Source organism: Mandrillus leucophaeus, unplaced genomic scaffold (assembly GCF_000951045.1).
Source record: "Mandrillus leucophaeus isolate KB7577 unplaced genomic scaffold, Mleu.le_1.0 Scaffold426, whole genome shotgun sequence".
Taxonomy (NCBI): Eukaryota; Metazoa; Chordata; class Mammalia; order Primates; family Cercopithecidae; genus Mandrillus; species Mandrillus leucophaeus.
In genome coordinates this window covers 744,949-767,185 of record NW_012104543.1, presented here as the reverse complement: position 1 = coordinate 767,185, position 22,237 = coordinate 744,949, and the positions used below count along the sequence as shown (strand labels likewise).

The following is a 22,237-nucleotide window of genomic DNA, read 5'->3' as shown; positions in this document are numbered from 1 at the left end:
ATGAATGACCTGGATGTCCCCATCTGATGTCCTAGGATCTTGTGTTCTGTGCTTTTTTTTTGGCCACACCTGGAGCCAGTTTGTGTTTGCCCATCCTCATTTAATCCAGGTGGGGTCATTCTCACCCATTTTACAGGTGAGGAGACTGCGCCCTAGGGAAATGACTTGGCTTAAGGCCGCAGAGCCTTGTTTTCAACTCAGGTGTGCTGACTCGCGCCTGGTGGGCTCTGCCTGGCTGCCAGCCCCTCATTTTTTTCAGGCTGCACATGATAAGGAAAATCTGGGCTCCCAGGCAGCTGGCTCCAGGGCGGCTGCGGGTGAGTAAGTATGCGGGAGATTACCCTGAGGTGCCCTACATTTACCTCCAGGGCAGCACAGTCACTTGGAATAAACAGTGGAGAGACCCAAAGTACATATTACGTTTCCAAAATAGCCTTGGGAGTTGCTGTTTTTCTCAAAGCTGTAAACATATCCCTGGGCCGGGGGGCCTCTCACACTCTCCTGAGCACAGACCCCCTGGGCCTGCTGCCTCTTGACCTGAGTGCCCAGACCTGCTGCCCAGACCCCCTTCTGGCTTCCACTTAAGCAAGAGCTGGAGCCCTGGAGACTGAGAGCCAGCAGACACTGGGGATGGGGATGGGGCGGAGGGTCCATGGGGGCTTGGCCAAGCCTAGGCAGAAAGACAATGTCCCGGGGATGGAGAGCCGTGGATACCAACTTTCCCATCATCTGCCCCATGCAAGGTAGGCCCAGGCTTCAAGGTGCAGAGAAGAGAGTAGCAGAGTTGGCCTGGACTGTGAAGGTTGTTTAGGGAAACTGAGGCTGGCAGGAAGGGGCTGGCAGGGAGGCCATGTCTAAGGCGACAGGGCTGCATTGGCCTAGATTGGATCTCCTAGAGAAGGCCCTGGAGATGACACTTACTGGGCCTTTTTAATCCAGTGAATATTTACGGGGCCTCCTTGTGCCAGGCTCTGTGCTGGGCACTGGAGTTGCATTTGTGACCCAGAGATGGGCCTGATCTTGAAAGAGATGAGGGCCGGGCACAGTGGCTCACACCTGTAATGCCAGCACTTTGGGAGTCTGAGGCAAGAGGATCGCTTCAGCCCAGGAGTTTGAGACCAATCTGGGCAACCTAGTGAGACCTCGTCTCTACAAAAAACCAGAAAAATTAGCCAGGTGTGGTGGCATGCACCTGTAATCCCAGCTACTTGGGAGGCTAAGGCAGGAGGATCCCTTGAGCCTAGGAGTTTGAGGCTGCGGAGAGCCTTTGTTGCGCGCCTGCACTCTAGTCTGGGCACACAGCGAGATCTTATCTTAAAAAAAAAAAAAAAAAAGACAGAGAGAGAGAAAAGAAAGACAAGTTAGGTAGAGGAGACCAGCAGGGGATCAGATACCTCAGTACCAAGTGGCCCAGAGGCTTTGCAGTTCAGAAGAGTGGCACTTGACCCTGACCAAGGAGTCAGGGGTGGCCTCCTGGAGGGGGTTATAAGCTGGGTCATGAAGTCACATCAGGTAAGGGAGAGAGAGAGGAAAATGACAAAGGGGAAGGGGTGTAGAACCTGTTGGGCAGAGAATGCAGCACATGCCTTGGAGGTGTGATGGAGCTTGGCACAGAGGGGCTGGAGGTGTGGGGGGGATGCTCTTCAGCCTTACTCTACTGTAGCACGTGGCCTTGTTCTCCAGGACTTATCACCCACCAGGTGAGACCTCTGTCTACCCTTTTGGAGAAGAAGTGTCTGGCCCATTTCTCAGAGGAGCCTGATCTCCCAGCCCTCGCTCCTTGGGGAAGGTAGAGGGCCACTGGTAGACGAGGGCAATATTTTGGCTAATGAGGAAACTAAGGCACAAAACATTGTTGCTGCAGGAGCTAGAGTAAGGACCCAGGACCCTGCCTTTCCTTGGCTCCCTGGGCAACTGGGAGCCTGTGGTAGAGAATGCCGGAGAGCGTTCTCTCCAGCTCGTCACACATGGCTCTTTAGAGGGGCACAAAAGCTCTTTCCACGTCTGCACACTTGATCCGGAAACCCAATCTGGGTATCCCAGAGGGATACCTGGACATGTATGCAAATGTGAGGGTATGAAGGTGTTCACGGTCTTGTTTAGATTGCAAGGACTCTGCGGTGACAGCAGAGAACCTATCAAACCACTGGCCCTGCAGCCACCCGCTGTGTCACCTGCTCGGGAGGATGCTGCCGTATATTGTTAGGTGGAAAAAACACCTTTGAAAACCACATATGGTCGCATCCCATTGTCGTTAAAAAACAATCTCATAAGAAGAGAAAATCTCATAAGAAAAAGTTGGGAAGGATATACAGCCAATGTTAACCGTAATTGTCTCAGGGAGGGGGATTCATTTGGGTGGGTTTTACATTGGTTTTATCTGGCTTAACCTGTTTTTTTCTTTTCTATGTCTTGTGTAATCATTATAAACCCTCACGCAATTTAAAGCAAGGATAACACGAGCAGGTATTTTTGTCTTTTAAAAATTTAAGTGGTTTTGATGTTTTGAGCAGGTATACATGACATCATTCAAACTTAAAAAGATACAGAAGGGGCCGGGCGCGATGGCTCAAGCCTGTAATCCCAGCACTTTGGGAGGCCGAGACGGGCGGATCACGAGGTCAGGAGATCGAGACCATCCTGGCTAACATGGTGAAACCCCGTCTCTACTAAAAAAATACAAAAAACTGGCCAGGCTCGGGAGGCTGAGGCAGGAGAATGGCGTAAACCCGGGAGGCGGAGTTTGCAGTGAGCTGAGAGCCGGTCACTGCACTTCAGCCTGGGCGACAGAGCGAGACTCCGTCTCAAAAAAAAAAAAAAAAGATACAGAAGGAGGGGAAATTCTGACACACACTACAACATGGATGAACTGATTTCATTATGCTAAATGAAATCAGCCAGGCCAGGCACGGTGGCTCACGCCTGTCATCCCAATACTTTGGGGGGGCCAAGGTGGAATTGCTTGAGCCCAGGAGTTTAAGACCCGCTAGACAGCATGGTGAAATCCCGTCTCTACAAAAAATAATTTTTTAAATGAATTGGGTGTGGTGGCTCATGCCTATAGTCCCAGCTACTCCAGAGGCTGAGACAGGAGGATTGCTTGGGCCCAGGAGGTGGAGGTGCAGTGAGCTGTGATTGTACCACTGCACTCCAGCCTGGGCAACAGAGTGAGACCCTGTCTCAAAAAAAAAAAAAAAAAAAAAAGAAAAGAAAAAAGAAAGAAAGAAAAAGAAAGGAGAGAAATAAAACATTCACAGAAGGACAAATACTATCTGATTCTATTTATACAAAGTACCCACAAGTCGAATCCACAGAGACAGAAAGTAGAAGGGTGGTTGCCAGGGGCTGTGGGGAGAGGGGTATGGGGTGCTACTGCTTAACAGGTACACTTTCAGTTTTGCAAGATGGAAGCGTTCTGGAGATGGATGGAGGTGATGGTTGCACAGCAGTGTGAATGCACTTAATGCCACTTTAAAAATGGTTAAGATGGTGTGTTGTATGGTTTATTTATTTACTTATTTATTTTTGAGGCAGGGTCTTGCTCTGTCACTCAGGCTGGAGTGCAGTGGTGCAATCTTGGCTCGCTGCAGCCTTGAGGTCCTGGGCTCAAGCAATTCTCCCACCTCAGCCTCCTGAGTATCTGGGACTACAAGCGGTGCCACCACACCTGGCTACCTGGCTAAATTTTTTGTACTTTTTGTAGAGATGGGGTTTCACCATATTGCCCAGGCTGGTCTTGAACTCCTGGGCTCAAGTGATCCACCTGCCTCGGCCTCCCAAAGTGCTGGGATTACAGGTGTGAGCCACCATGCCTGGCCTCTTATGTGTATTAAGAAAAGATACAGAGGGGACAGAGTGACAGTTCTACCCCATAATCCCCAGTCACCCACGTCCCCCATGAAGGGAACCGATGTTTTCAGTGTGATGGTGGATGCTTGGTTTCCTCCCTCCTGCCCCTGGGTACAAATGGGCAGTGGCAACTTGGATGGGGCCCTTCACTCATGGGTAGAGGAAGATGCCCCCTGGCCCAGGGCGAGCATTTCCTTCCATCCCCGCTTGCCTGGCACAGGGCAGCCAGTGCCCAGATCTTCCCACGCTTCTTGGGTTGAAGGGATTGAAGATCTAAGGCTGCAGGAGCCAGAGGTCCTGCCCCGGCGAGAGCTCCGGAACTCGCCTCCCCTTTCTCAGTGAGAAGAGAATTCTCTTAATCCACCCAGCACTTGGCTCCTGGGTGAGCACTTGGGAAATGTTTGTTGATTCTGTCCTGGGGGAAGAAGATGAAATGTAAGCCGGTAGCCAGCCTGAGTTGGGCTGTGGGAAATACTCCGGGCTGCCAGGCCTGGGTGTCTCCAGAAACACCCAATCCTTGCTCACGAAGGCTCTCTCAGTGCCAGATCTTGTGCCAGGCACTGGGATGTGGTGCCGAATTGGACACAAGGGAGATGGGACGTCCTCCTGTGTGTCTTGACAGCCCGTGTGTTGCCGGGCATTGGTAGCAGAGGAGGCTGGTTTGGCACCCAGGTACCCTTCCTCGTCCCTGGGGCCTTGGCCAGTCTACCCAGAGGAACTGCCCTCCAGCTGAGTTACCATTTTCCATGGCAGGGAGGGCAGCAGAAAGGCCGTGTTCCATGACTAATCATAGCCTCCATCTATGGAGCATTTACTGGGAGCAGGGCACTGTGCTAAGTGTGAAATGTGTGTTGACTCATCTACTACAACAACCTGGCAAGGCAGGTGCTCCTGTTAGCCCCTGCTCAAAGCTAGGGGACCTGGAGCACAGGCGGTTAAGTGCTTGGCCCAAAGGCACACAGCTCAGAAGTGCAGACCCTCTGCCCCTCCTGGCATCCTAGTCTAGTGGGGCCAGGGGTGAGATCTCTGCATTCAGTGCCTGGGGGCCGGATGGCAAGCTGCAACCTCCCTGCAACCCCATGATTTCCATAGCGCAGTGGAGCCAGAAAGAAACAGAACATTTTCCAGACCACAGCAATAAGGGTGCTGCTCTCTCAGACCCTGGAGCTAGTGACAGGGAAGGCAGAGAAGGGACGAGAGCCTCCGTTTATTCGGAGCCTGTGTATACCCTCCTTTTCACAAACTGTAGCAGCCTCCAGAGGCGGCGGGATCTTTATGATGACCAAATGGGGAGGCTCAGGGATTGGAATCACTTGCCCAGGAGCGTGTGGCTGGTACCGTTGGGATTTGAACCTTGTTCCATCCAGCTCCAGAGCTTGGCGCCTTTCTCGCTCACCACGTGCCGGCCGCAGCTCATCGCCTTGGCAGTGGAGGTGGTGGTGTGCCGAGGCCTTCCTGCACCTGGGTTCTCTGGCGCTGAGAAATAAGTACATGGGCAAAGTGACTTTTTTTCTGGGTCAGTGACTGTGACCCCATGTGTACACATCTGTGCGTCTGACCCTGGCATTGTAATCCGGGGGCATTTTCGAAGTGATGTGCTAGGGGTGTGGGCAGGGAGTGGGGCTTATGGAGCCGATGAGACACTGTCAAACCATAGAGAGGCTTGGGAACCATACGGACCTGGATTTGACCTTGAACAAGTCATTTCACCTGAGTGTGTATAGTGGGAATGATAACATCCGACTCGCAGAACTGTGGTGAGAATTAGAGATTGTGGGAGTCAAATGATTAGCACCTAATCAGCATTTTACAATAAAAGCAAGTTCTTCCCTTCTTGTAGAAGAGTGGAGTCTGATGAGAGAGACAGGGAGGTGAAAATTTACAGCCCTTGGGTGCCAGTACTGAAGGTGTGAGTTCAGGACTGGGAACATCAGAATGGGCATAGTGACTTATTCTGGGGAAGTCATGGAAAGCTCCCTGGAGGAGGTGATGAAGGGGTGCCCAAGCCTGGAAGAGGTTGGCAGTGGTGCTCCAGAAACTTCATGGTGGCCTGCAATTTACGATGCAGGTTTTTCCTCCCTGTGAGATGCTGGTTGAGACAATTTCCTCCTTGGAGTGGCCTGGTTTTTTAGGGGTGGGGGGAGTGCCCACCTGGGTGTAGTTTCTGGACAGAAGCAGTGGGAGGAGGGCACTGGCCAGCATGCTGCTTGGGATTGTGAGTGTCCACAGAGCTGCAGTTTCTCCAAAGGTGTTTTTTGTTTGTTTTTGAGACAGAGTCTCACTCTGTCACCCAGGATGGAGTGCAGTGGCCTGATCCTAGCTCACTGCAACCTCAAACTACTAGGCTCAAGGGATCCTCCAACCTCAGCCTCCCAAGTAGCTAGGACTACAGGTGCGTGCCACCATGCCTGGCTAATTTTTAAAATTTTTTTGTAGGGATGGGATCTCAATATGTTGTTCAGGCTGGTGTTGAACTCCTGGCCTCAAATGATCCTCCTGCCTCGGCCTCCCAGAGTGTTGGGATTACAGCCATGAGCCCCCATGTTCAGCCTCTCCAAAGTTGTTTTTGATAAGCAATACCAAGTGGGAGTGATGCTGGGAATCTGAGCAAATATAGACATAGGGGAATTGAACAGGCACCTCAGAAAACAACTGAAACCTCAGATTGGCATTGGGGCAGGTGACCCGGGGGTTCCCTGGGCCCCATGTTGCCCAAAAAAGCCAACAGCTGGCCTGGGTGAACACCCTTAAATGCCTTGTGTGTGTTGGAAGGTGCCATGAGACCAGCTGGGCTCTCCTGCCCTGGACCCACCTGCTGCCATCGTGGCCTTTGTTAGGACAGACCTCAAAGGGCTGAGCATGCCCGTTAGTTCCTGGGGTACATCTATGGGGTGTGGAGGGCAAAAACAGAGCTTTCAATGGGTTTTGCTGGCATGGGGATTCTGTGGCATTAGCATCTGGCTTCTTTCCTTCTGCCACGCCGTCCCCGTGTAGTGCCAGCCACCCAGCCAGGTGAAGGCAGCGTCTAGCTCATTATTATGACCATCAACAACATGGCTGTGATGCAGACAGTGGCTCTGGAGTCAGATGGCCCTGGGTTCAAGTCTGACCCCTCACTTACAGTGTGGTCCTAGAGCATTCTCCCAGCCTCTCCCCACCTCTCTGAGCAGCTGTAATTGGGAGGTCACGAGGATGAGGATGATGACACCAATGCCATGCTCGTGGTGGACCAGGCACTGTTCTGGGCACTTTTCATATGCTATTCCATGGAATGCGGGCAAAATCCCTCGGAGCTGGGCGGTATTACCAAGGCCCAGAGAAGGTCATAGCTTGCTTAAGGTCACAGAACTGCAAGATGGATAGCTGGGATTGGGTCCCAGGACCCTCTGTCTCCAGAGCCCCTGCTCCCCTCTCCACTACACACACTGGTTGGAACGCAAGGACTGGCATCCCAGCTGACTTTTGAGCATTTGTGGTTTGTCAGGTGGCTTTGTGGTCAGTGTAGGGTGCTTGTCCAGGGATCATGGAAGTTGTTTTCTGGCTTGGATGGGTGGGCCCTTAGAATTCATCCAGCTTGACATCATTGCATTACTGACGGGAAACTGGTGCCAGAGGAGGGGAAGGGACTTGCCCCAGATCATGCAGCCAGCTGGGGCAGAGGCAGGACTAGCTTCAGGACTTCCTGCACAAGGCTGCCGCCTCGTTGCCTGAAGGGGTGTGTGGCTGGGGGCCAGAGCCCACTTAGGGGCTTGCCGTTCTCTCCCACTCACCTCTCTCAAGTCCTGATGGCTCACCGCAGACAGCCCAGAGGCCAGCTAGCTTCCCTGCAAAGGGCCCCATTGGTCACCAGGAAACAAGCTGGGGGAATGTCAGGTGGGGGCAATGTGATGACCCCACGCAGCTCATTCCCTCTGCCTGGCGATGGGACTCACTTTCACCTCCTTGCTGGGAAAACTCCTTAGCAACTCGATTTCAGCGCCACCTCTCTCAGTTGCTCCTGGGTCCCCAGAGGGCCAGGACAGGATGGAGAAGTGTCCTTGCTTAGGGGGCCCAGACTTTCACCCACCCATTTGCCCCTCCCTCCCCCAGGCAGGTAGAGCCAGGGTGACACCGGTGAAGAGCATGGGCATCATCTCTCAAGGGCACCTGTGTGCCTCACTTGAGCCTGCTCTCCTGATCCATCCATGAGCCCTACGAGGTGGGATTGCTATCCCTATTTTACAGAGGTGGAGACTGAGGCTCCTAGCTTGAGGTAGGCAGGCCCTCAGGGGATCACACAGAGGCAGATGACTTTCTCAGCTCACCTGCCCTTCCTAGAGAGGTCTGCAGAAATGCCTACAACCTTTGACCCTCTAAGGCCTGCGGGGCTCGTGGCAAGCCCTCAGGAACTGTTTATGGAATGAATGAGTGAGGGGGCAAACAAATGAATGCATGCTCCCACACCGCGCTGCTTCTTCTGGGAGAGGGCACCCAGCGGGTGCCTGCTGTTGAGTGCAGGCTGTCAGAGCCCTGATAGCACTCAGGATAACTCTGGATGGAGTTGGTGTCCCTGAGGCTGTCACCTCTTCTGGACTTCAAGGAAGGGCCCTATCCAGGGTGTGCAAATAGCACTGCAAATATCAAGTCCAGAGGGATTTTGGGAGATCCTATTACAGATGGGGAGACTGAGGCCCAGGGCAGAGAAGGGACTTGCTCAGGGTCATGCAGCGAATTAGCAACACAGCCAGGATGTGAACCAGGACCTCCTGCTTCCTAGCCCAGTATGCTCTCTTCCACAGGGAACTTCCCTGTGGATGTCAGACCCCTCTGCCTCTCCCCTGAGCAGCCTTGCACAGACCTGGCCTGCTGGGATCCCTGGAGGAGGCTGCTGTTTCTGGTTGAAAGCAGCTTTGTGTGTCTGTGTGGGTGGCAGTGTGCTGGGGCACACTTGATTAGCGGCTTCTCAAACCTGGCCCCCATCCCCAGCGTGCAGCCTGTGCTCCGTCCTGCCCGGGCCATTACTGCCCGCCTGTAATGGAATCGGCTGCCCTGGTTAAGTGTTCACATTAAATTAATACCTCCTCCGTGGAGACGATCAGTTGGCATTTAATTTGTCTTTCCTTCCGAGAGCAGCGGAGTACAGCTGGGCAGCCGGGCTCTGATGGGCACGTCTGCGAGGCAGCCTTTCCTGGGGATCGGGGCTCCATGGAGATGGGAGCTGGGAGGCCACAAGAGGTGGTGACAGGTGTCGCGGGGGGATGGGGCTTAGGGTAGGCAGGAGGGGGCCTCTTCCACACACAGGGGCTTGAGCTTATTGGCTGTCCATTTTCGGGGGAGAAGACAGGCTTGCAGTGTGCCACGTGGGAGAGGAAGTCAGGAGGCGACTCGTCCACGTGTGCATCAGTGCTGAGCTTCCCGGGAGGTGAGCCCTGTGTTAGCAGCAGTGGCGGGATTTCCACGTTGTATTCCCAGCGCTGCCCCACTCCCACTCCCTTATCGGATTTTTTTTCTGCCTTAAATATGAATTGTCTGTGGTATTAGAGGGGGATGGTGTGCAAGGAGGAAGTTGACTCAGTTGTGGTTTTCAGGTTCTCTAGAAGGGCTCAGCAGAAGCAAGTGGGGGCTGTTGGGGGTGTGCAGCCCTGACCCCACCGGGGAACCTGCTCTGGTCTTCCCAACCCATCCGCTTCTGCGAAACTGCATTTGAAGAAAGGGCTCCCGTGGTCTGCCACTGTGTCTGCAACCTCTTCCTCCAGCTCAGATATTATTTTAGAGAAGAACAGCCGGTTGGGGCCCCCAGGCTTGGCCCTGGCTCTGTTGTGAGGCCTGGGGCGAGGCACTGTCCATGCTGGGATGCCTCTGTGCATCTGCAGGTGGGCAAACACAGGAGCTGGGGCAGCTCAGAGCTGAGGGGCACTCAGCCAGACAAAATCTCTCATGGTCTGAGCCGCCAGGCTCCAGCACGCCCCTGGCCACCTGCACCCAGCCCTGCTATAGTGGGGTGAGCTCCCGGAGGCCAGGGTGGAGCTGAGAGGGTGCCAGCCCTCCACCCCCTGGGAAGGAAGCTGCTCTCTGCCCCCACCTGCCCTCTGCCAGAGGCCAGGCCCACGCTTGGCCCAGAATGAAGTCTTCCACTGAAGGCTCCAGCCCAGCCTCACCTGAGTGAGTCGGCCGAGGCGTGCCGGCCACTCGCCTGCCCGCAAGGGGTGGGTCGTTTCTCCACCTCCCTCCCAACTCTGGAGGTGGGAGGCGGCCACGCGCCGTGCAGTTCGCATGGAGCTGCTGAACACCCGTGGTCTGCTGGGTGCCAGGGGTGCTTTCACCCGCACCGTCCCCTTCCTGTAGTTCTCACAGCCACCTTCAAAAGCGGGTGGCTAGCTTCCCGACTCACACAGGGGACAACTGAGGCCCAGAGAAGGTAACTGACTCGCTCAAGATCACGCAACTGGGAAGTGATGGGGCAGAATTTGGACCCGTCTCTTGCTGCCCTGGAGTCTTGGGATGCTCACTCCAGGAGCCCCAGGTTCGTCCCTGGAGCCTTCATTGTGTTGCTGGACCCGCACCCACTTTCCTCCTGAGCGGGAGCCTCCAGCCTCTTCCCCTGACTGCACAGGAAGTGAAAAATCTGTGAGTCAGCCCCTCTGCTGGTGACTGCAGCTTGGGTTTCCGCCCCTCTGTAGGGCAGGCTTGTCGGTCCCTTTCCTGCAGGTCTGTGTGTCATCTTGAGCTGACGGGGGAGGGGGAGGCACTGGCCCTGAGTGGGGTGGGGGTGGGGACTGGCATCGAATCTGCCCACCCCCTTTTCCCAGTGGCCAGCGGAGACTTCTCGTCCCTCACGTGGTTCCAGTGGTGGCTCCTCAGGAATGCGAAGAGACCACATCTGGCTGGGGTGGTGCTGCCACCTCCCCCTCCTGGCCACCAGCCCCAGAGAGTGCTTGTTCTGCTAAGATGGTGGCCAAGGCCCCCGATCTCAGCTGCTGTGTGCTTTTGTGGAGTCATTTCCTCTCCCTGCACTCTTTGTCCTGACATCCCTGCCTCCCCTCCCTGGCCCAGGGCTGTGGGAAGTGGGAAAGGGAAGGTTTCTCCTTCTCCTGCCTGCTTCCTGCCCTGGCCATCCCTCCCCCTGGCCTGGCCTGGCCTCTCCCAGGAGAGGCTCTGGAGTCGAATGGATGAAGCTGAGTGCAGGGGCTGTGCTGGGAATTTGCCTCCCGTGAGCCCCCTGGGCTGGGATGGTTCAGGCTAAGGATGCTCTGGGGGAAAGGAGCTCTGGCTGGAGGCGAGGGCCATCAGGGCACTGAGGAGTAAGTGCAGCTTTGGATTCATTCAATCATCCATCCATCTATCCATGTATCCATCCATCCATCCATCCATCCATCCATCCATCCATCCATCCATCCATCCATCCATCCAACCAACCAATCCATTCGATAAATATCTGACTCCTTAGCAAGTGCCCAGCCAGTTTTAGGTACAGGGATACAGCAGCAAGCACAGGAATGATCATAACCAGCTCTCTGGGCCTGCAGAAGGACTGGACCCCCACTTGAGACCTGGCTCCTGTGCCTGTTTTCCCACCAAGGCCAGGGACCTTGCCTCTTGCTTCCTCCTTGCCCCCATCTCTGTGCCTGAGACCTCCCGAGATGAGTACCAGCCCCCGGTGGTGGTGGGGAAGGTGGAAGTGGCGGTGACCGCACGGTGGAGCCATCACTGGCCCTGGCATCATGGGACTGGCTCCTTTGGGCGAGAGCTGTGTGCTGTGGGATCCCACGACCGTGCCACTGGGGAAGAGGAGATCCTGGGGCCTCCGCTGCCTTCAGCTGTGGGGCAAACAGTGGACGTGGATGCGAGGCTTAGGGAAGAGGTGACATTTGAGACAAACCTGGGAGAATGGCTAGGGTTTCAGGAGGCTGCAGAGGAGAGAGGAAGAGGGAAAATGAGTTACCTGACCTCCGAGCCTCATCTGCAACATGGGGACGATCCCCAGGGGAGGGCTCAGCGGGATTTTATAGAGGGAGGTATGAGTACCTAACGTGGTGGACACCATCGAGAAGGTAGTCAATACACGTCTCTTCTCTCATCCAGCACTAGAAGAGAGAAGGATTTAGAAGTTTTATGCGCTGCCAAGTCAGGGTGGGCAGGGGCGGCTCTCAGTGATTCAAGCCATGTTGGCCGTGGCTGGAGTTGTCCATAGGCCCTAGGTCTTCATTTTCCTACCTGTAAAGTGGGGACAGAGTAGTTTTCCAGCCCAGTGCATGTGCAGTATGATGGAGGGGATCTATGGAAAGGCCCTGCCCCTCAGAGAGCACTGGGATGTGTTTGTCACCTCATTTTCCTCCAGTGACAGGCCAATCAATATCCTGGAGTCTTCAAAAGACCAGAAAGGACCCCTCCCCAGCCAACAGAACAGCTCCTGGACTGCTGAGGGAGACTCGAGGAAACTGGCCCTTGTACCCTCAAAGTGATCTCTTTATGTTCACTCCAGCCTTCCTTCCCCTTTCAGCCTTAAAAGGCCCGGGCGTAGGATTCTGCCAGACCTGGATTCGAATCCAGGTGCTGCCATTTCCTAGGCAGTCTTTGGGCAAGTCGTTTGCTCAGCCGTGGGCTGGGGCTGAGAGCGGGGTTTGCGCAGGCTGAAAGGAAATGATGTCCGCAAACCTCTGACTCAAAGTAGGTGCACCCGTCTCTTGGTGGCAGACAGTGCCTGGCCTGTCCCTTCCTGCTGCCCTCTTTGTTTCTGTTGGTTCCTCTGCCTGAAACACCCTCCCCACTGAAACCTTACTCTTGTGGGCAGACCCAGGGAAGAGGGAGGGTTGTGCTTGGGAAGCAGGTGTTGAAATCTCCGTGCCAGCAACTTGGTTGACCAGTTCTCAGTTAAGCTGAGTGCTCCCTAGCTCTGGGTGGGTGGGGAGGGAACGCGGGTATCTGGAGTGCCATAAGAAGCACATCTCCCCCCTGGCCCTTCACGCCAGTCCTCAGAACGGTCCAAGGACAGAGCTTTTCTGCATTGTCAACACTGGAGCTGGCTGAGCCAGGTTTTCTCCACCACTGCCGGGAGGGATGTCAGGGCGGACGACAGGCTCTTCAGTCAAGCCAGCTGCTGTCCACATACGGGGTCTGTCCTCAACCTCCTGGGAGCAGGCCAGCCGGCTGCCAACCCAGTCTGGCTTTGGAAATAAAAAGCCCATGAAATCATTTGTGCAAGCTCATCCTGGGGGTGTGGTGTGTGCAGCTCAGGAAACATGATTGAGACGTGGTGGGGCGGAGGGGGTGGGGCAGAACTCGGGGCAGGAGGGGAGAGGAGAGGTGGAGGGGCTGGGTTGTGTGGTCTTCAGAGCCTGGCCACTCAGTGCCATCTGTAGCCGAGCATCACTAGGGAGCTGTCTGCCCAAGCCCTTGCCTGCTGAACCAGGATCTGCATGGTAATAAGATGCCTGGGTGATTGGTGTGCACATTGTAGGCTGAGACTCGCTGCTTTAGAGACTGGACTAGCTTTGAGTCCCAGCTTCCTGCTTGCTAGCTGTGTGACCTTAGACAAGTTACTTTACCTCTTTGAACCTCAGCTCGCTCATCTGCAAGATAGGCTTAGTTAGAAATTCTTTCCCCAGGAGGGTTAATAATTCACATTAAAGCCAGTGATGTGTGTCCAAGGCAGTGAGCTGGGTGTGTGGCACCCAGATCGTACCCCCCAGTTAATGGTTGCTGGTGCTATTGCTGTTATTGTGTCTGGAGAGCCAAAGATCTGGGCTCCCGCTGTCACCTTGGGTGGATTTGGGGCAAGTCTCATTCCCTCTCCGGTCCTCATTTTCTCCATCTGTACAAGGGGTCTATTGGCTCCTGCCTCGCCTTCCTCATGAGATGGTTGCTCAAAGGAAAAGTGAGGGGTGCTGGGCCTCATTCCAAAGGGCCCCTCTGGGGAATGGGGAGTGTCAGGGAGGTGCCCCTGGGTGCCTGCATCCAAGGGAGGAGCCATGTCATTCTTTATTTTTTGTGCCCTTCTTTGCTACTCCTGTTCTTGCTGCAAGATGTGTTAGAGGGCTGGCTCTAGACGCCAGGCTGCAGCCAGAGCCACGCTGGGGCTCGCCTTTGCACCTGCCCTGCTCAGTGGCTTTGGAATTGAGTCGCCTTCCCCACTCTGAGCAGCGTGGCCAGGAGAGATGATTCAGCTCGGAACCTGTGCTCCAGCCTTCACCCCTGAGGGAGGCCCCAGATGCCCTGTGCTCCTGGGCAGGGGTGGAGTGGCCTAGGAACTTTCCCCCCACTGTGATTCCTGTCCCCAACGTGGGGCCTGCTCTTCTCGGTGAGAGATGGCCTGGGACTGGACTCCTAGCCTTGCTCCTGATATACTGGGTTATCTGGGCAAATGGCTTGACCATCCGGCCTCAGTTTCCCCATTTGTACAATGAGAGGAGGTTCAGTAAGATGGTCCCGGCTGGATTAGGCCCTTAGGTTCCCTCCCTGCCCCCTCTTAGCTTCCTCTGTGCCCTCTGGCCCTGGCAGGAATCCCTTGCCTTCTAGGTCTGGACCCTGGAACCCACGCAGATCTCAGCCTAGCAGCTAACGCTAGGGCTGGGAAAGGCCGGAGGAAAGAGGGAGAGGGAGAGGGTGTGTGTCCTGCAGGAGCCCTGGCCGGGGCTGTCTCCTGTGGGAGAGAGGAGGAATTTTCCTCTGTGTGTGCAAACACTATCCGTTTTCTCTTGTTTCCAAAAGCCGGTGACGTAACCGGCTCTCCACCCCTCCCTCCCCTCTGGCCTATTTTTAGCTGGCCCCGACAGCATCCTAAAAGGGTTCCAGACTGCCCTGCTCCGAGGCCATGTAGGGAGGGTAGCAGTCCGGTGAGGAAGGAGAGAAGCTCCTCTGTCTGTCCCAGGATAGACAGACATCCCAATAGGGAAAGAACCTGCCCCCAACTGCCTCCAGGGAGGGAGGAACTCTGTTGGAGGAGCTGGGTTAGGGCCTTCAGGCTTTGACAGTTCCTGGATCTATGAGGAGCTCCGCAAGGGGATTCTGAGCAACCAGTCTGGAGCCTCCCCACCTGGGTTTCAGTCCTAGCTCCACACTATCTCACCCTGGCCTTGGGCTCAGCTTGTGCCTCTGGGCCTTGCTTTCTGCACCTGGGGATAATGATGGGACCTACGCCATGGGTGGTTATGAGGATTGAATTAACTTCATGTAGAACAGTGCCTGGTACAAAGTAAGTCTCAGGGAAGGTGGTTCTGGAATTGGTATTATCATCTAGCCCCAGGGAAGTGCTCCCACCCCTTCCTGCGGTTAAGGGCAGGGGGGTCCGCTGAACCCTCCTCTGCCTTCTCCCCTCCTGCTTTTCCTGTTCAGCTTCGGGTGGTATGCATGTGAAAGTAGTGGTGTGGAAGCCCTTGGAACAACAGGGCCTGGCACATAGTAAACGCTAAATCAGTGGGAACTGTATTTATTGAGTTTTGTTTTAATGTAATAAAACAAACCTGGGTTTGAATTCCAGCCCCACCCACTGACTTGCTGTGTGTCTTTGGGCAAGACGTTTATTTAACCTCTCCGAGCCTCGGTTTCCACAACTGTAAAATGGAATGATAACACCGACATAGGAGCGTTCTGTGTTGGTTTAGGGAGGCTGTAGGGCATCGCAATGCTTAGCACAATGGGTGCAAAGAAGAGCCTGAGAGTGGAGCTGGCTGCAGCCTGGCTTCTAAGGACTGGCTTTGCTACTGCATCTTGCAGCAACAGCAGAAGCAGCAGCAAGCAGTGCTTGCACAGCACTTTACAGTTTGCATGCAGGCAGGTGGTGGTCCCTCCCACCTCTCTCTTCACGAAGTCCTGGGCTCATGCCTTAATGTGGCGCTTGTCACCACCAGCTGGTACTCTGGTTATACATCAGCCTGACTGTCCTCTCCCACCACCTCCCCTAGGCTGGGAGCTCCCAGAGGGCAGGGAGGGATGGATGCCCCAATGTACCTTCCTTGCCCAGCTCACGATAGGCCCCGGGTGGGTGTTGGGGTTATGTCTGAGGGCTGGACTGGCACAGGGAGCTCACCTTCTGACCACCTGTTCCTCTTGGCTTTTGCAGATGGGAGGAGGAGCTCGCCAAGCGCATGAACCTTCAGACCATGGTGGACACGCTGCAGGAGGTAAGAGCCCTCAGACATCCCAACCAGGAGAGGCATGCTAGAGAGCCATGTGGCCAAGGGGCACAGTCTTCATGCGGCAAAGCCAGGAAATTCTTGCACAGCCCCTACTCTGTTACCTCCTACTGCCTCAGTCTCTCCTTTATGGAGCCAAGAGATCTCTTCCACTTCCTCTGCTTGGAAGCTAGGAATGGACCGGCACAGTGTTGCACAAGAGCTCTGATGCAGGGGTTGAGAAGCCTGGGTCTGGGTCCCAGGGTGCAAGTCCCAGCTGCTGTATGAGCTGGGACCAGCGACCCTTCTCACCAGTCACTGTCTCCCCACCTGAGGCTTGGACTAGGTGGTCTGTAAGCCCCCAAGCAAGAAGGGTGCCCTCGGTTGGGGCTGAAGGCCTTGGAGAGGGCAGGTGGGCACGTCACAGGTGGGCTCCCAGCCTGAGCAGGCTCTCTGTGGTGGGCATTTGGAAACATTCCCCTTGCTGCTCTAGCTGGAATCTCTGCATTCTGGGCTCTGCAACTCCCCCGCCTGTGGTGTAACCTGAGCAGCAAACTTCATCTTCTCAGCCTCTATTTTCCTCTCTGTCAAATGGGGACAAAAGTAGCAACCCCATGAGAAGGCATGAAAAGTTCTTCCAAAAATGTCAAGAAATTGCGTTCTGATACCGAAAGCATTTATCGTCTAAGAAAGTGAGAGACAGATTAAGATAATTGCCAGTGGGTAGAAGGAAAAGTTTGAATGTCTCCCTTTCTTTTATAACGAAAGTGCTTTTTTCTTTATAAATTTAATGGGTTCATGGTCAAATATGTGGAAGCTATAGAAAAGCACAAAGAAAATACAAATGATCTCCAGTTCCACCCCTCCACAGTTGAAAAACTGGCGTGTGACCTTCCGATCTTGTCTGTGCAGACGCACACCCACGCTCATTAGATGCGTGTTAGGTCGACACACATGACATTGTCATTTTTGAAAGCAGAGATGGCCCAATATTGGCAATTTCACACGGATTGATCTCATATTTTTAATGTAATAGGATTGCTTGTTAATTAACCTGCTCTTTTAATACCTGCCATGGATTTTTCCACGTAATAGATAATCCTTTGGAAAGTGTTTTAAGCAGTCAGCGGTGTTCAGTGGGAAGCCAGGCAGGATGAGGTCCTTGGTGCCCCTTCCCTGGCGTGCAGGTGCCCAGCTGGGGTGGACATCGGGTGCCTAGGGCTCTAGACTCAGGTGTCCAGACCCTTCTATCCCCAGAGGACCTGGCCCCTCTGAAGCCTCCCCATCTCCGTCCCCGCAGGCAGCACAGGAGGCTGATGCCATCCAGGAGGAGATGAACGAGAAGATCGAGCGGCTCAAGGCCGAGCTGGTGGTGTTTAAGGGGCTTATGAGTGACGTAAGTGCCGCCCGCCGCCCCTGGGTGTCATGACCTCCCCCACACCCATCATGCAAAATGCTTCATTCCCTCCGAGGCTCTGGAGCTCGGCTTCTAGTTAGAATCCTGGCTGGCTGTGTTTGACCGTGAGGATGACGGATGCATTGGATGCATCGGAGACCAGGCACCCTCCTCCCGCCCCCTCCCCACTTCTGCTTCCCTTGGTCTGAGTAGAGATGCATTAATCTGCCGCTTAACCCATCCCGCCCTGCCCCGGGCTCCCCTGATGGTCTGTGTGTGTTTGCTCCCACTCCTTCCCAGCTCGCCTTGATGAGGGCAGGCCTTGGTGTCTGGGCGCAGCGGGGTGTCTGGCAGGTTGGGCCGGGTGCCGTCTGGTCTGTGCGGGCCTGAGAGACTCGCAGGCCCAGCGGCCTTCGGCAGGGTTGCTCTGTGAGGTCAGGAAAGGCCGGCGTGCATGTCTTTTTGACAATCCGGGGCCCCTCTGGGTATCCGTGGGTGGGGGGAGCTATTGGCCGCAAAGGGCTTCTTGCTGCTGGGGACCCAGGTCTCCTCCTTCCAACACTGGGCAGTACAGGGGGAGACCCCACCAGAAGGCAGAAGGGGCCAGAACGTGGGTGACTGAGCCTGGCGTGGCTCCTGCCGTGGAGGGGCGTGAAGCTGGGTGAGGTTGGTAGAAGCCTCCCAGGACCCTAGTTGGAGGCCACCGGGCTCCCTCTCACTTGTGTCCAAGGGGATCCACCCTGTGGTCCTCAGTGACTCCCACTGCTGGTCGTGGGAGGCATCCGGGAGAGAGAGCTGCCTGTGTCGGGGACAGGCGGGGTGTGCGGGCGGGAAAAGAAGGGCTCTCTTTCTCCAGCGGGAGTTTGGCTTGCTTTTTCCTTTGCGCTAACAAAGTAAACATGGATCCTGTGTCTGCTGGGAGGATGCCTTCCAGCCCTTAGGGAGAGCAGCACACACGGTGTCACACTGGCCCCCGACTCCCAAGGCCCCGACCCCATCCCACCCTGAGCAGCGCCGCAGCCCTCCACTCCACGGAAAAGCCTAAGGCACCCTCGGACTCCGGAGGCCTCCCCGCACCACCCCTGCTGACACCTAGGGGTCTCCCCACCTCTGTGCCCAGCCCCCCAGGCTTGCTCCATCCCTCGCTCATGTAAACCCTGCTGTCCTCCCTGCAGCCCATGACAGACCTGGACACAAAGATCCAAGAAAAGGCCATGAAGGTGGACATGGACATCTGCCGCCGAATCGATATCACGGCCAAGCTGTGCGATGTCGCACAGCAGCGGAACTCGGAAGACGTGTCCAAGATCTTCCAGGTGACTAGGGCTGCCCTGCTCACCAGCCAACCCCCCGCTCTCCCGGAGCAGCCCTGGCCTCCAGCCCTGCCCAGCCAACCCCTGTTTCCCTCCACATCCCACTCACTCCCTCCCCTTCCCCGAGAGGTGGCACTACCGGACCCTGTGGCCTCCCCAGGTAAACGTAGAATCAGGCACCCATGGACTCATAGGCTCGTCTGACTGCTTCATCCTGTGGCTGGGGAGACCGAGGCCCGGAGGGTGATGTGCTGTGCTCAAGGAAGTGGCAGAAATCAGTCTCCTGCCCCTCCAGGGCTTGGTCCACCAGCCTACACTGTACCCACTGCCCCACTTCCTGCTCCTTCCTCTGGGGGCTCGGACTGGGCATCATCCCCACGGTTGGGGAACCCTGGCCAGGTTATGGGGAGAACTGGGGGAGCTGGCCTGAGCTCTGGTAGAGGGACCTCAGAGTTCAGAAGGGGAGCTGTTGGCCTTTGACTATGTTTCATTCCCCCCCAAAGAGGCTCTCGATACCCCCCCGACCTAACGTGCAAGTGTGGGTGCCCCCGAGAGACGGCGATCAGGTTAGCGCCAGTGAGGCTGTCTTCTGGAGAGGGCTTGGGGGGCCAGTCCAGCCGAATGAGGCACATGTCATTCTCCAAAGGCTGCTTCTTGAGTTTCGGGTTGTGGTTTGGCTTTTGCTTGAGCCCAGGGCAATACGGTGTGTTGTCGCTCTGTGTGTGTGACTCTGACGTCGCTGGGCCAGATCCGGGCCTCCCTGGGCCCTCTCTCCACCTCCACGCCTTCTTGCTGTCCCCCTGGCGGGAAGCAGGGGAGGCCAATGCAGCCTTCGTTTGCTTGTGGCTTGTCTGCTTGGAGTGGAAGCTTTTGGTGAACCTTGGGCCGCCTGTCCTTTGCCTTTGCATGTGAGCAGGAGGGCTCTGGGCAGCATGGGGCCGTATGGCCTTTGTCAGGGGTTCTCTGTCTCTCTGGCTGGCTCTGAGATATCCCAGGTGACTCTGTGTCCTGGTCTGGCCTGCTCCTCTCTCCAAACTGTGGGGTTGCTTCTGTGGTAAAAGGGCGAGCTGAGCCGGCGCACCCACCAGGCCGCCCAGGGCAGGGAAGAGTCCAGCCCGTCTGTGTCCCCCTGCATGTCTCCCACCTCACGCTTCCTGCTAACGCCGCCTGCTTCTTAGAGGACCTGCACCTTTCCTGGCACTGGCCGGCCCCAGTCACGCTCATCATCCTGTGAGATGCCGGCTCCCTTCCCAGTTCACCCCTCCCCTCCATCCTAGCCGAGCCCCTCAGTTACCTTCATTGCTTCCTTTCCGGTTCAGGTGGTCCCCAAAAAGAAAGAACGTAAGGTGGCTTCCGATGATGACATCTCCGAGCAGGACGGGGAGGTAAACCGGTTCTCGGACGACGAGGTCGGCTCCATGAACATCACTGATGAGATGAAGCGCATGTTTAACCAGCTGTGAGTATCCCCGTGGCCCGCACACTCTCCGTTTCCCCGGATTGCTTGGGCAGGGGCGGTGAACGGGAGGCTTGGGCTGAGACTAGCCTGCAGCACTGGAAGAATTTGGATTCATTTCCTTTTTTTTTTTTTTGAGACAGGGTCTCACTTTGTCACCCAGGCTGGAGGCTGGAGGGCGGCGGCATGATCACAGCTCACTGCAGCCTCAACCTCTTGGGTTTAGGGATCCTTTCATCTCAGCCTCCCAAATAGTTGGGACGACAGGCATGTGCCACCATGCCCAGCTAATTTTAAAATTTTTTTGTAGAGACAGGGTCTTACCGTGTTGCCCAGGCTGATCTCAAATTCCTGAGCTCAAGCGATGCTCCCGCCTCGGCCTCCCAAAGTGCTGGTCTTACAGGGGTAAACCACTGCACCCAGCCAAGATTCATTTCAACATTTGTAATATGGGAAATTTCATATGTTCAGCCTCTCTTGGAAGCTTGAAGAGGTCAGGCAGTGCTGAAGCTGGGGCACAGTTTAACAGGGCTGGATGGCAGCTGCTGAATCTGGACAGGGGTATACTCTTCCATTCACCAGCATCCTTTATGTTCCCTGTCTGCCATTCTCCTGCCTTGCCTTTGAAAGCTTCCTCCAAAAAGGCGGTGGGAGAAGGGGTGTTCTTGCCCATGAGATACAGGGGCTGGGCTGTCCCCTCCCTGGTCATGTGTAAACATGTCTGTGTCTAAGGATATCATGAACCCAGAAGGGGCAATGGCAGATGTGGTCTTATTTGTAGGCTATTTTTCTTTTCTTTTCTTTCTTTCTTTCTTTCTTTTTTTTTTTTTTTTTTTTTTTGAGACAGAGTCTCATTGTGTCACCCAGCAGACTGGAGTATAGTGGCGAGATCTTGGCTCACTGCAGCTTCTGCCTCCTGGGTTCCAGTATTTCTCTTGCCTCAACCTCCCAAGTAGCTGGGATCACAGGCATGTACCATGATGCCTGGCTAATTTTTGCATTTTTAGTAGAGGCAGGGTTTCACCATGTTGGCCAGGCTGGTCTCGAACTCCTGACCCCAAGTGATCTGCCTACTTCAGCCTCCCGAAGTGCTGGGATTACAGGCAAGAGCTACCTCACCTAGCGTGTGGGCCATTCTTGAGCAGACCTTAGCCAGACCCACCTGCACTAGTTTGCCCTTGGTGGGGTGGTGTGTTGACCACACGGCTTGCAGAAATGGCTCCTGACGTTCACTTGGAGGGGGCCCCACAAATGTCACTTTGCTGACTCCAGACGCCCAACCTAGGAGATGGGGTATCCCTCCCCTTTTGTAGACAGGGAAACTGAGACTCTGAGAGGAGAAGGGATTTGGGCAACACTGCTCAGCTAGTATGTGGCTGAGCTGGGATTCAGAGCCAGGCCGCCTCCCACACTAGTGCACTCTCAGTAGAAAATGCTGCTTGGGGTGGTGGCAGGGTCTGGGCTGGATATGGTCAGTGGTGGGCAAACCTGCTGGTGCCAGCTCTTAGAAGTTGCTATACCCACTCCAGGCTCAGTGATGTCACGTTAGTACCTTAAAATTTGCCATTGCAGGAAATCGGCAAATGCTACCAATCAGAGCTCTGGGAGGCTCTGCCGCCTCCCGAACCCCCCCAGAGAGGGCATGTTCCTTCTAGCAGATGCCTTTGACATCACTTGTTTCAAAAGCCAGGGGCATGGGCTCTCCTAACCTTCCTGCAGAACTCTGAGGCTGGCTCAGAATTCCATAGTCCGGAGCTCACTCCGCCCGGCCCCTCAGAGGGGCACACGTGGAGTTAGGACAGAGCCAGGCCCCCAACTCTTGGTCCAGTGCTTTGTCCCCCATGCCATGCTCGGAAGAGAATTCTCTCTTCTGTCCCTATTCTAGGCTGACTTTTAAGGTAGACAGGAGGCAGGGGCAGGGTTGGAACTGGGTGGGGACAGGAACTCTTTTGCCTGATACTTCCTGGACCTGCCATTCCTTTGAAACAGAACTGAGATGGGAGCTGTATTTTGGGGATTTGCTATTTAAGGGTGATAAGGAGACCCCTAGATTCTTGATTCCTCTTTTGATATCCCCCATCTCATTTCTCATCTTTTGCTGCCTGCCAAGAGGGGCTTTTTTTTTTTTTTTTTT

At 55.2% G+C, this 22,237-nt stretch overlaps 1 protein-coding gene across 1 annotated transcript in view; it reads left to right on the top strand.

Moving 5' to 3' along the window:
- IFFO2 (intermediate filament family orphan 2) overlaps positions 1–22,237 on the top strand; it is a 50,750-nt gene that overhangs the window by 17,160 nt on the left and 11,353 nt on the right. Inside the window, exons 2-5 of the mRNA XM_011993118.1 lie at positions 15,887–15,947; positions 17,239–17,334; positions 18,510–18,650; positions 19,967–20,106. Coding sequence (XP_011848508.1) covers positions 15,912–15,947; positions 17,239–17,334; positions 18,510–18,650; positions 19,967–20,106 — 413 coding nt within the window. The 5' untranslated portion in view covers positions 15,887–15,911. The remainder of the gene's footprint in view (positions 1–15,886; positions 15,948–17,238; positions 17,335–18,509; positions 18,651–19,966; positions 20,107–22,237) is intronic.